This window comes from Elephantulus edwardii, unplaced genomic scaffold, assembly GCF_000299155.1.
Source record: "Elephantulus edwardii isolate Elephantulus edwardi_28Jun2011 unplaced genomic scaffold, EleEdw1.0 scaffold00026, whole genome shotgun sequence".
In the NCBI taxonomy this organism is placed as follows: Eukaryota; Metazoa; Chordata; class Mammalia; order Macroscelidea; family Macroscelididae; genus Elephantulus; species Elephantulus edwardii.
In genome coordinates, this window is record NW_006399776.1 from 14014504 (window position 1) to 14029206 (window position 14703).

Here is a 14703-nt window from a genome sequence, read left to right on the forward strand (position 1 = left end):
TTCTACAACAGTGGCATCATGTAATATTTGTCCTTTTGTGACTGGGATATTTCACTCAGCATAATGTTCTCCAGAGTCAACCTAGAGTCCCTTATAATAAAATGAGGATGATAATGAACCTTCTCTGGAGCATTGTTGAGAACAGTAACTAATATAAATGGTTAATGGCATTATGCATTGCTGTTTTTAGTACTTAGTGATGCTTTTGCTGATTTTATTATCCCGAGTTGAATTTCGACATCCATCGTTGGTAGTGCTAATGGCCTACGCTGCATGGTTTCCACTTGTGTCTGAGAAGTCTTACAGTTTTGCAATGTGATGGGCTATTAAAAGTCTATGTTCTTTGTCTCTAAACTCTCTTACTAACATCATACTAGTAAAATTTTATCCCCCCTTTGTTCTTAACTATTTTGATCCTTTTGAGGATTGGCATATTGTTAAAATAAGAACTTACAAAATTTCTCCAAGTGATGATTTTCCAGTAAATCATTTGGAAGCAGGAGTGCCATTTACTTTTTAAAAAACATATCTCTGGAAACTCTATGAATTTTGATAAATGTCAATAGTTGTAGAATGGCTTTAGACCTTATGTTCAAAAGGTCACTATGAGTCATGACAAAAATCGACAACAACAACACAATCATCAATCATCTTTCTTTCTCTTAGAATTTGAAGTTCATTGTTTGAAAAAATTGACAATAATTCATCTTCTCTTCAAATGATTTTTGATTATATAAAAATGGCTTTAATTTTCTCCTTATGTGGACATGATCAGCTTTTATAAAGCTAGTGGTCTTTATTATATTCCTATAGTGGTTAATACTGTGGATATAAGAAAGAGCATAGGTGTGCTTGACAGCCACACTTCAGTTTAAGGCTGATGATTCTATTTAGCACCTATGTCAATGTGAGTGAAGTTCATCTTTGTTGAGGGAGCTCTGTCGGGATGGTCCATAAGGAGCTATGCTGCTACCTCAGTTGTGCTGCTGACTCAAAGGCCATACTGCTCTGGTGATTCGAATACACCGGTGGCTCCACTGGAGGAAGGTGGTTAATCTCCCATGCAGTTTACAGCTGTAGGAACCCAATGGAGGTTCAGCCTTGCGTTTATGCCAACTCCACCTCAAGGAGTGAATGAAAGTGAATCTTTACTCACGTGTAAAAATCAGGTTGGCAGTATTTTGAGTTTTAAAATAATTAACCGAAATACATAAAGTGCATAACTTGACGTATATAAATCTTGACATTTTAGTAGTACTTTTAATATTGTTACTTTTTCCTTCAGTTTTGGTCAAAATGTTCTTTGTGCAGAACTATTACTCTATCCTGATTGTGTCTCCTGTCATTATGAACACTTTTCCCCAGTTTCTAGTTCTAGCCTTCATTGAATTCTTTTCCCTCATCTTCTATGCTCATATACTTTATGATCTTATTCTTGTCTTAGATCCTGTGTCTTTGGTATCTTGTTTACTCTCCCTGCTTGAGGTTTCCTGTATACTCACAATCCCACTGCTTACTTGCTTTCTATCTTCTTTCTTTAATTGGGGTGTGTGTGTGTGTACAGTCAAATCAAATCTGACTGGTACAGGAGGAGATTGCTCCTCTTTCTCCAGCAGAGCATCTGGTGGATTCGAAACTCATACCTTGGAATTACAGTGCAGCTTCTTGCCACTGGGCCACCTGAGCTCCCTGCTTTCTACCTTCCTAAGCACTAAAATTGTATTCAAAGTACCTAATAGTCTTAAGTGATTTGAAAATCTGGTAAAGCTGCTGAACACAGTATATAAACCAAAATAAAAATTGTTTTCTTTTAAAGTAGCTATTTCAAGCTAAAAGTCAATAAAACTAAAATTTGGGTCTCACTCTTTATGTAATTTTTTTGTTTCTGTTCACTTGACCCTAAGTTCTATTATTTCATCTCTAAATTATTACTTTAATTTGATCTCTTATTCTTCAGTTCTTTCAGACTAGACTCCTCTTCTTTGTGATCAGTCTTTGATCAGTCTTTCACATTGTTACCAGGTTAATCTTTTATATATAAATGCGTGAAAAATATCTCATATATTAAAATTCTTAGAGACCCAAGAAAAATGAGCACCTGTGTCCACAAAAGCATTATATAGGAAAGTTTATAGCAAATTTATTTCCAAGAATCCCAAACTGGAAATCACCATAATATCTTTTAACAGATAAATGAATAAACATGGTGGTGATGGTGGTGGTGGTGGTGGTGGGGTGGTGCTGATGGTTGTGTGCCATCAAGTCACAACCCACCCACAGCTGGCCCTCCAGTGGGTTTTCAGAGGCAATAAATTACGCATGAGGAGGTTGCCCACCTTTTTCCCTAGGAGCAAATGGTCCATTCCAACCACATGTCTTTGAGATGGCAATGCATCTTCTTACCACTCAGCTACCAGAGCTTGATGGGTGGATAAGCTAGAAACAAAAAGATGCATACCATATGATGCCATTTATCTAAAATTCTAGAAAATACACAGTGATGTACAAGGGCAAAAAGCAGAGTAGTAATTGTCTGAAGTGAGAAGATTGACTAAAAATGGGGGGAAAGAATCTCTCAGGAGTTATTAATATGATTTATATCTTGATTTTGGTGACTGTTTTACTGGTATATAAATTGTTAGAACTCCTAAAATGTGAAATTTAAGCGGATTGAATTTATTGTGCATTAATTATACCACAATAGATGTGAGTCTTTTGAAAAAATAAATAAAAATCCCACAGAGAGGCCTTTGGAATACTGGCCATATTTTAAACATTCTGGTTAGCATTTGTCTTTCCAGTTTATTGTGCTTCCACTTCTTGATGTGCACTTTCACCTCCAGCTGTTTCACACAGCTGGCCTTCCCTTAGTAGATCAAGAACTTTATTTTGTTGCTTCCTGTTAACTTCTTCAGCCTGAATGACTTCTTCCCCGCCCACTTTTATTTCTCAACAAAGGAAAATCAAATATGCCTTTCCAGGTAAGGTTCCTAAGTCAACTACTCTATAAAACATTCCCCAGCTTTTTATTTTCTTGTTCCATTCCTTATTTCTTCATTTTAGTGCCTGAATTTCCCAGGTGCAGGGACATTATTATTATTATTAATAAAATTTGTACATATTGTGGACAAGTAGGATGTTTGGGATCATAGGTTCTAATATAAGTACGATTTGTTTGCTTATGCTGCCTCATTGTGATGTCTTTTAGCTGTTATTTCTTGTTTCTCAGCTGACTGTTGCTATAATTTTGCCATTTTTAATTAATTTGCTGACTTTTTTTGCCACAAAATTAAATGTTTCGTAGTCTGAACCCCGCTTCCTTTTTTCTACAGGGCACATGCACTATGTGATAGACTTTTATGTTTTAATAGTCTATATTTATTTCTTCCAGTAAATACTTTGTTCAGAATGATTGAAGATTTAACATTAAGTCTTACTTCTAGGAACTATGATAGACATAGCCTGTAGAAGTTGTTCTGCTAACCCAAAGGTTCCATCACCTGGAAGTTTGACTGTACCCACTGCTTCATGGTAGAAAGGTGGGCAGTCTTTTCTGTGTGATTTAAAGTCTCCAAAATCCCACTGAAAGGTCAGTGATTGGGTCAGTTCCAACTAATCAGCAGTGGTGTTGGTGGTGGTGTTATTAGGTGTTGCAGAGTCACGTACTACTCATACTGACCCTGTGAACAACAGATCTGAACCTTGACCTATGTGTACTATCCTCATCATCTCTGACACACCTGAGCCCTTTGCTCCAGTTACTGTGTCACTCCATCTCATTGAAGTTCTTCCTCTTTTTCCACTGAAGCTCCACCTTTCCAGGCATGATGTCCCTTTCCAAACAATAGCCCCTCCTAACAATATGCCCAGAGTATGTGAGACAAAGCTTCACTATCCTTGCCTCCAGAGAACACTCAACGCTGCACCTTTTTTCAGGTGTATCTGTTTATTCCTTTGGCAGTCCATGGGATAATCAATACTCTTTTCCAGAACAAATATCCCTGAATTATTCAGGAGTTTTTATGTTGGAGAAGTTGGTGGTAACTAGAATTGAGAGCAATAATGCCCAGGAGTCTAAAGCTGAGAAATGACGTGCTTTGTCTCCCAAGTACAAGAATGCAATCTTTATCTAGTAAGAGTAGCAGGAGTGGCATCCACTTCCTAACCAACATGCCTCTGGAAACTCTATGAACTTTGATAAATGACAATAATTATAGAAAGGCTTCAGGCCTTTTGTTCATTTAGTCACTATGAGTCGTGCTCAACTCGACAGCAATCAACAACAGTAGTAATAGTTTCAGTCAGTAATGTTGTTATGTATGGTCAGGTTTGACCCAACTCATTGTTGACCCTCAGCAGATTTTCTGAAGTATAAATCTGACATGGAAAGTTTGCCCATCTTTCTCCTGTCATTAGTCAGTAGTAATAATAATAATAAAATAGTATTGTAAATAATTACTGAAGTGTTGTTGTGGTAGTGATAGTGTTGTAGTTACTGAAGTTGTAGTGATAATAAGATGAAAGAAATAATGTATTTACTAAATGTTTCAAAGTGCTGAAAACTTTACCTGGGTTTTTTACTGATCCCTTATAATTACTATAAAAACAGGAATAATTATTATCTGTACAAATGGAGAAGCAGTGAAGAAATCACTAACATTTTAAGAATTTGAGAAATTAGGAGGTGGTGGTAGGACTAGATTTCTGATGAGTAATTGTAGCCATGATTATTGGGCAAATAAATGTAATAATTAATGTACAGGCCTATTGCTGAAGAAAGTCAGAATGCTACTGGTTCTAACATTATATTATTGTTGTTGTTGTAATTATGTGCTGTCGAGTTGCCTGTGACTCACGGGACCGCTGTGTACAACAGCCCTAAATCCTGCTCTATCCTATGCAAATCTTACTGTCTCTGACACACCTATCCCCATTACCCCAGTCACTGAGTCAGTCCATCTCATCAAGGGTCTTCCTCTCCTGCTCTGTCCCTCCACTCTTCAAGCATGATATCCCTCTCCAAGGATTGGTCCCTCCTTGGGATATGTCCAAATGAAGATGTCAGATGAAGCTTCAGAATCCTTGCCTCCAACGAGTAGCCTGGTTTAACCCCCTCCAGGACAAACCTGTTTGTTCTCTTAGGAGTCCAATAGAACTGATAATTTAGATAGTATGAAATAGAAATTAAAGACTTGGAAGAAAGAATTTCAGAAAGTGCATGTAGACTACAAGAATCAAACTGTCTTCTGAGGGTTATGGTGAGCATTAAATAAACGTATTACACATTGTTGTTGTTAAGTGCCCTCGAGTCATAGGAGACTCATAGCGACCCTATGAACGAAAGTCCTCAACACTTGCGTGCCTTGCATCCTTTCTCCAGGTTCATAGGGTTTCCAGAGGCAAGCTATTTACGGAAGTGGATGCCACTCCTGCTTCCAAGCTTGTTGTAATCAGTTACCATAACCATAAGTTACCTCGGTATGGCAAGTGCACGCACCAGGGCTATATGACACAATAATGTTTGACCAAAAACAAAAACAGGCCTGAAGGCCACAGAGTAGAGTCACCCACATTAGCACATATTAAATAGATAATAAATGTGAATTATTATTTTAACAGTTATTAAACTTAATTTAGGATTGAAAACATCAGTTACTCTAGTTTTTGTTTTCATATAGAGAAAGACACTTATACACACTTTCTATTTCCTTATATTAGAACATTAGATACAAACTATATGGTCTAAGAATGTTGTTGTTGTGTGACTGTTGAGTCGGACTAACCCAGAGCTAACCCTCTCGTGTGTTTTCAGAGATAGTTAATAGCGGGGAGGAGATTGTCCATCTTTCTCCCGCAGAGCAGCTGGTGACCTTGAACCACCTGCCTTTGGGATCACAGCATAGTTTCTTTCCACTGAGCCACTAGAAAATTTTGTTCTTTTCAGAAATTTGTTCATGTATCATTTATATTTATGTTTTCATTAAAGAATGGCAATGGATCTTGACTTTTTTCCTAATGAGTATAGTGACTTTTACTAAAAGAAAATGAGTAGGAAGGTTAGAGAAAGGTTATAAGCAAAAGTTCTCACACATTTCTTAAACAGGAAAGTAAAAGAAATAGCTCTTTTCCTGGAACCTTATCTGATAGACAGAATAATTTTATTTTGGGGACCTTTGAGCAGATATTTTTCTATCGTTTTGGAGAGATAAAGTTAAATTAGCTTTATCTCCAAAGACATGAATGATTCCTGCTGTACATTTTTGCTTATTTATTACTGCATCCTTTTATGGCACACAGATTTACTTCAGAATTTCTTGAAGCATTAGTTTTATTTGGTGTGACACTATTATTTCTCCATTGTGGGCACCATAAAAGTGGGGAGAAGTTTCATATTCAGAAAAAACAGGCTTTTAATAATAAAATAATTGCTTTACAACAGTCTTCTATATTTCCATATCCTGGGATAGATTTCTTTTACCCTAATTTGAAGAATTCCTGTTCAGCTTGTTATCAATAATCTCCCCTACAGTCACTTTCTTCATATCTATTTCCTAGATAATGGCTCCCTTCATTTATATCTGCATTGCCTGTTAGCTTGCCTGCCTAAGTATATTATCTTATGCTTTTTTACATTAAATCTCATCTTAGACCTGTCCTTCCAGATCCCCAAGTTGTCCATATCCATCCATGTACTTGACTGATACTGGGTTGTTATGCTTTTTTGTTTGGTTGGTTTAGGTGGGTTTGTTGTTTTGGTTTTTTTAATTTGTCATAGCTTTTTATCAATTATATCCATGATTATACCTTAATTTACATTCTCCTCCTAGCCACTAGTGGGTATGCCGGATAAAGCAGTCCATTTAGGACTCTGTTGGGTGTTCTTATTTGCAAGTGTGTTGATAAAAAATTATCCCTCCCTCTTTCTATCCCTTCCTCCCTCATTTCCTGTTGTAGTATTCTGTATCTGTGCTGCTATATTGTTTTCCAGGGAATGTCTCTACCATCTCATTTTCTTTTCCCACTAATAGTCAAGTAAAAATAATCATATGTACTCACTCATTCATTATTATTGAGTCTATACTAACTTGTAGCATCCCTTCATTGGCTCTCCAAGTCTATAAATCATAAGGAGAGGAGATTTTCCATTTTCCTACTGCAAAGCAAATGGATTTTAAAGAGTAATTAGTAAGTTGTAAAATATGTTCTTAAATAAAAATTTCACAAAAATTTCTTCAATAAGTGTATACAGTTTAATAGGGCAGCAAGAAGTAAATGTTGGCGAGGATGTGGAGAAGTGGGAACTCTCATACACTGTTGGTGGGATTGTAAAATGTTTCAACCACTGTGGAAGACAGTTTGGTGTCTCTTAAAATAATTGAACATAGAAACTCCGGGTGACACTATTCCACTACTAAGAAAATACACCAAGGTAATTAGAACTGAGACACAAAGGGGTATTTGCACACCAATGTTCATAGCAACATTATTTACCATTGCAAACACATGGAAACAGCCCAAATGTCCAACCACAACTGAATGGATTGAGAAATTGTGGTACATTCACACAGTGGAATACTGTGCAGCACTCAGGAGCAATGATTTTGAGAAATACCATGTAATATGGGAGAGGCTGGAGAGCATTATCCTGAGTCAGCTAATACAGTCTCGTAAGGATAAATACTTCATAAGACCATTATTTTAAAAATGTAAGGATAACTAATGAAACATGTATATGAACCCAAAGGAGTAGAGTTTGGAGTGGAAGGGTGAGAATAGGTAGAGGTGAAATCCCAGGGTTGCACAGTGTGGTGGATGGAGGAAGTGGTGAAAGTAAATAGGAAGGATCTGAGTGAATAGACAAGGTAATGATGTGCAAGGTCCAATGGTGTTAATTTTACACATAATACGTGAGAATGATTGTATGAAACACAGTGTGAATGAAGACTAGTGTGAAACACTATGTATACAAACTTTGTAAAAAACCAATTAAAAAAGTATTAATGTGAAAACATTGTGGGTGCACTGCTCAAGCCCATGGAAATTACACTCTGTTTAAGATTTTAAGTAACAAGAATAATGAATAATTATTTTCCTCAAAGCTATAATGATAAGGGATACTTTTCCCGCCTTAAATATGATTATATTTTAAGTACATTACTTAAGAATTATTTCCTAGTTGAGAAACAGTTCATTTATAATTTTCAGAGCATTATATAAAACTATATGTCTATTTTTTAATTTTTTTTCTTTTATTTTCAGGAAAAAGAAGAAGTAGAGGGCATATCAGTAGGTGCCATACTTTCTGACTATCAGCGTGATCGAGTGGAAAATGTGTAAGAGAAATAATATGTTCTGTGCTTTAAACGCCCCTCAACTAGATATGTTGACATAGTGACTACAACAGTAGACTTGAGCATGATTCAGATTGTTGGGATGGTGCAGTATAAGGCAAGATTACACTGTTGGTCATTGGGTTATTATGCCTTGTAGTCTACTGAATGTCACCTACCAACAACATTTTTAAAAGGATATTCATTAAGAAGCTAACTTGTTAAAGGTGACTTTCTAAGACCATTTTTTAAAGTTTTATTTTTGTCATTTGTGTGTGTGTGTGTGTGTGTGTGTGTACTGTAAAATCAGATCTGACTGGTACAGGAGGAGATTGTCCCTTCTCCAGCAGAGTATCTGGTGGATTTGAACCGCTGTCCTCTGAGATTGCAGTGCAGCTTCTTGCCACTAGGCCACCAGAGCTCACCCTAAGACCATTTTAAGAAATCAGAAATCATGATCCATTGTGATAAAAAGTATATACCTCAAGCACAGTATTTTAGCTTTGTTTGAAACTATTACAAAGTGAATTAAGGATAGTGTGAAACTCAGTGTTTATGAACTTTGTAAGTAAACTAATATAAAATAAAAATTTATTTTTTGTTCATAAAAAGGTATATGAATTAAGAATGTGCTGAATGAGTACATGTGTAAATTCTGAATTCTGTTTCCTAGACAAATTGCAGAGAAATTTAAACTCAGGGCTAAAATCATCTGATGACTATTTCATAGCCAGGAGTAATTTTGTCCCAGTCCTACAAAGTGAAAAAGTGAAGAGTAGTCTCTTTTTTAGCCATTTTCCTGGCTAGTAAAGGTTATTTTTCAAAATAAATATACACTTTCAGATATTTTTATTCTACGTCTTTATTAACTTTAGAGAAATAATGCATCTTTTTATTTTTCATGAAGTAGATCAACATGGTAGAACAAAATGATAAAGAACAGAAAACATTTCAATATATTACTAATGATTTTATTCCAGTATACAACTTGAAATTCCTATAACAGTATAGAATTTTACAGTTTCATGAAGCTTTCTATTATGAGTTTTATAGAATAAGAGATGAGGAAGGAAAGATATTTTAGCATTTATATTTTTCAAAATTAAATGTATAGTTGAAGAGAATTTATTTACCTAAATTACAAATTTTGTATTACACATGCCTCATGGAACCAAATGTATATATTTACTTAAATAACAAAAGCCTTACAGTGTCTTTTTCTGACTTTGGAGTATGCATGAAAGTTTCTTAACTTACTCATATATAAAATTAAATTATTTATAATAAAAAAAATTAATATTTTAAAGTAAAAAATATCTTAAATATTTTCTAATTTGATTCAGGATATTTTTTTATAATCTACTTTAATTCCTCATCATTTGTTATAAAACTTAAGAGAAAAGGAAAGCTCCAGTATTTTCAAGGGAAATAGAAACATATTTTAAGGGATCTTTCTTTTATTCAAAGAATTCAAGTATTTCATCAAAATATTAATTTGATTGAAATAGTTCTAGATAGTTATTCAACTTTCAAGGAATTTTTTATATAATGATTCCACCTTCATCCACCTTTTTCAATAGCGTCAGCACTGATAGAATATTTAGGGTAAGTCTGCAAATACCACAATAGTAAATTCACTGACCTATTCTAAAATCCTAAGGACAGATAGTAACTATTTAATGCTGGCTTAGAAAAACACCACTTGGATTAATCTATTTTTCATTTTTAAGTAATCATTTGGACAAATAACACCTATCGGAAAAAATATCCTGTAGACTCTGAGATTACTCTTGAGCATAACTTGACCTGTGAAAGAAATTATTTTTTACTTGTTAAATAAATTATTCTTTTTCATTTAAAGAATATGGTACTGATAGGAGGATGTGTTTATATAAGGCCCGAGCCAATCCAAATGTGTCATAGTGACTTATCTTCAGATTTCTAATGCTGTACATCTTTATTAGAGGAAATAGCTCATGGGGCAGCTACTGGATTCATATTGCTGATCTTTTGGTTAGCAATGCAACACGTATGAACTTATGGACTAGTTTATATTGTTGACAAAGAAGTAGATAACATTGAGAAGAATGGGGATTCACAAAACACTTACTTGTTTTTATGCATAACCTTTACCTAAACCAAGAAGCACTTACCTAAACAGAATGAGAGAACACTTACATGATTTTAAATTGGAAAGGTGTGCATCAGATTTTATCTTATACATAGTGAATGTGTATACTGAGCAAAGAATAATGTGGTATAGGGTTGGAAGAAAATTCTTTAACAACCTGAATTATTCAGATGACACAACCTAGCTTCCAAAAGTGAAGAAGATTTGAAGTATTTACTGAAGAAGAACAAAGACCACAGCATTCCATATGGATTACATCTCAGCATCAAGAAAACAAAATCCTTACTACTGGTTCATTAAGCAGGATCGTGATAGGTGGAGAAAAGATTGAAGTTGTCTAGGATTTTATTTTACTTAGATCTGCAATCAACACCCATGCCAATGTTATGTTGTTATGTGCCTTCGAGTCGTTTGCGACTCATAGCGACTCTGTGCACAACAGCCGTAAACCCTGCTCTATCCTGCGCCAACCGCACTGCCTCTGACACACCCATCCCGATGACCCCAGTCACCGAATCAATCCATCTCATAGAGGGTCTTCCCCTCCTGCGCTGTCCCTCCACCCTCCCAAGCATGATGTCCCTCTCCAAGGACCCGTCCCTCCTGGCAACCCATGCCAATAGCAGGCAAGAAATCAAAGGATATGTTACCTTGGGAAAATCTGCTGCCAAGGAACTGTCCAAAATGTTAAGGAGCAACCATGTATGTTTAATGACTAAGGTGCGCCTCATCCAAGCCATGGTCTTTTAATTTGTTTCCTGTGCATCTAAAAGCTGTATAGTGATTATAAACTTCATTAAAGAAAAGCTTGGAAGAACTCTGAAAGTTCTACAAAATAAACAGTCTTCTAAGCATCCTGAAAACTATACAACCAGGAGAGGATAAAACAGATGAATGGGACCTTCTAAGAATCAAATCCCTATGCACATCCAAAAACTTCTTCAACAAGGTGAAAAGGGCAGATATAGACAGGGAAAAAGTAAGTAATGCCATGTCATATAAGGGACTTATATCTAGAATTTTTAAATATTTGAGCAACACAAGAAGGTAAAGGTAAATAACTCAATTGAAAAATAGACACAGGATATGAACAGACACGTCAGCAAAGAAGACATTCAGATTGCTAGCAAACACACGAAGAAATGTTCAAAATATCTAGCTCTAAAGAGAGATGCCAATCAAAACAAGTATGAGTCATCATCTCACCCCAGTCACAATAGCAAAATTTAACAGAACACCAAACATCAAATGCTGGTGAGGTTGTGGAGAAACTGGAACCCTTATTCACTGTTGGTGGAAGTGTAAAATGGTTCAGCCACTGTGGAAGGCAGTATGGTGCTTTCTCAAAAAGTTGCAAATAGAAATACCATTTGACCCAGCAATTGCACTACTGGGAATATACCTCAAAGAAACCATAACTACCCCCAAGCAGATAGATGCACACCCATGTTTATTGTGGTTTTGTTCACAGTAGCATAGTGTTGGAAACAACCCAAGTGCCCATCAACAAACAAATGGATAGAGAAACTCTGGTATATTCACACAATGGAATACTTTGTTGCATTAAAAAACAAGGAACTCATGAAATAGTACACAACATGGGTGACCCTGGTAGACATTATGCTGAGTGAAATATCTCAGTCACAGAAGGACAACTATTGCATAGTGACGCTGTTGTAAAATGGGACTGACATCAAGGTAGAGTGGAGACTGAGATAGTGGGGATAAATAATGTATACTGCATTGAAACAGATGAGTGAGAGAACTGTTAAAAAGGATATATGATTAGGTATTATTGTCATGACAGGAGTCCAGAACAAAGGCTGCATAGGAGAGTGGACTTGGGAGGAGAGACTGTGTAACAATGAAAGAATTTTTCTTTTACTTTTCAAAGGGAAGAGTGAAGTGGGGGAAAGGGATGGGCAGGGAGAAAAGTACAACAATAAATGAATGGAAATCCAAAGTCTCTGTAAACTTTCATTAAAATTAATAAAAAAATAAAAGCTGTATAATGAGTAAGGATGAGAGAGAATAATGATATTTTTTGAGTGTGGTATTGGAGAAGTGTACTTAATATTCCATGAACTGCCAAAAGAATGAACAAGTCTATATTGGAAAAGGTACAAATGTGGTGCCCCTTAGAGGCAAGGATGATGAAACTTCATCTCACTTCCCATGGGCATGTTTCCAGGAGGGACTCAGTCTTGGAAAAAGACATTAAGCTTAAAAAGATGAAGGATCAGAGAAAGAGAGGAACACTCTCAACAAATTGACAGTAACAATGAGTCATGCGTATCAGAGATGGTAAGAATGGGGCAAGGTTCAGACCTACTGTTCATAGCATTGTTATAATTTGTAGCTGACTCAATAGCAACAACAAGAAGTCATTTTAAAGCTTATGTATGATTCAAAAATATATTTTTATTGTATTTTGAAAAATACAGGCTATTAAAAGCAAATGAAGGGGGAACAGAATAAATTGTAGTTATGTGTAGAGAAGTACAGTGGCCTCACAGTTTAGGGTATGTAAGAACCTTTAGAAAATGAATTGGAAAACCTTTCCTTATCTTGTGCCTACTTCCATAAGAGTACAGCTAATATATACACATAGGAAACCTGCATATCTTTTAATCTGTACATGAGAGTCTTTATGGATTATATTTCAAGATCAAGAAAATAATTGAAATTGTCAACAATTTCATCTCATTGGATCCATAATCAACACCTTTGGTACCAGCATTCAAGAAATCTGAAAACATGTCACCTTGGAAAAATCTCCTGTCAAGGACCTCTTCAAAGTACTAAGGAGCAATAATGTCAGCTTAAAGACCAAGGTGCGCCTGATATAAGCCATTGTCTTTTCAGTTACTTGTTATGTATCTGAAAGTTAGAAGTGAATGATAGCAGAAGAATCAATGCCTTTGGGTTGTGGTGTTTGAGTAAAATACTGAATATTCCATGGACTGCCAAGAAAGGACTTTGTCTTGGAAAAAATGCAACAAGGGTGCTCCTAAGAGGTAATGATGATGAAACTTTTTCTCATCTTGTTGTTAGAAGGAGGTGGGCTTTGGAAAAAGACATCGTGCTAGGAAATGTGGAGTGTCAGGGGAAGCCTTTCAATAAGATGGACTGAAAGAGTGACTGTAATGACAGGCTCAAGTGTGTTAGAAATAATGAGCATGGCAATAGGATAGGATAGGGTTGAGATCTGTGTTCATAGGATTGCTGTAGGTTTTAGTTAATAGCACCTAACAACAACATGCATGAGATATAATTTTATTCTTAGAAAGTTTTAAAGTTTTAAAATTTCAATAAATTTTAGGTTACTTTCTCTGAAAAGGGAGTTCTCACTGAGTAATTTGTCAGGAGTTGCACTGCTGATTCAAAGGCAGCGCCTCTGGTGGTTCAAATTCATCAGAGGCTCAATGGGATAAAGATGAGCAATCCTCTTCTGTGTTATCTATGGCCTCCCAAAAGTCTGCAAGAATGTCAGATGACTAACTGGATGACAATGAGTTTGAGTCTGCGTATCTGAAATTTATCTTTTATGGATTTGTATTTTTTAGTATGTTCATAAAGTATGATTTAATGTATAACCAAACTAGAGTCAGTGGTGATGTCTATTTTTGAAAGTTATAAAGCCAAATCAAGATATGTTCTCTTATAGCCACATGGTAAAAGAGGCCATGCTATAGCCATGAATAGAGGCAAGATTTATCTCAAAGTTCAGTCTGAATTTGAGATTCCCAATTTTTTTATAATAAAGACCACATCTACAATAATTTTCCCCTTAAAAATTTTAGAAAACTTGTTACTGGGGTCAGTCTGTATACTTCAAATTTTGCTTTGTTGTTGTTCTTTTGTGCCATTGAGTCTATCTACTGACTCATAGCAATCCTATGCACAGTAGCTCTGAACCCTGCTCTACAAACTTACCCTCATTACCCCAGTTACTGTGTCAGTCCATCTCATCCAGGATCTTTCTCTCTATGCTCTTCCTTCACCCTTCCAAGAATGATGTCTTTCTCCAAGGACTGGTCCCTCGTGGCTACGTGCCCAAAGTATGTGACATGGAGCTTCAAAATCCTTGCCTCCAAGGAGCAGCTTGGTTTCACCCTCTAGAGGACAGACCTGTTTGTTTCCTTGGAGGTCCATATGTTCAGTACTCTTCTCCAGGACCACAGCTCAAAGACATCAATTCTTCTTCTGTCATCTTTCATCGTTGTCCAGGTCTGTGATGTA

The 14703-nt window shown here is 36.0% G+C and overlaps 1 protein-coding gene across 1 annotated transcript in view; it reads left to right on the top strand.

The window, feature by feature from the left end:
* Positions 1-14703, top strand: part of DPH6 (diphthamine biosynthesis 6) — a 205158-nt gene that overhangs the window by 120386 nt on the left and 70069 nt on the right. Inside the window, exon 4 of the mRNA XM_006883043.1 lies at positions 8260-8333. Within this exon, the coding sequence (XP_006883105.1) occupies positions 8260-8333 (74 nt within the window). The remainder of the gene's footprint in view (positions 1-8259; positions 8334-14703) is intronic.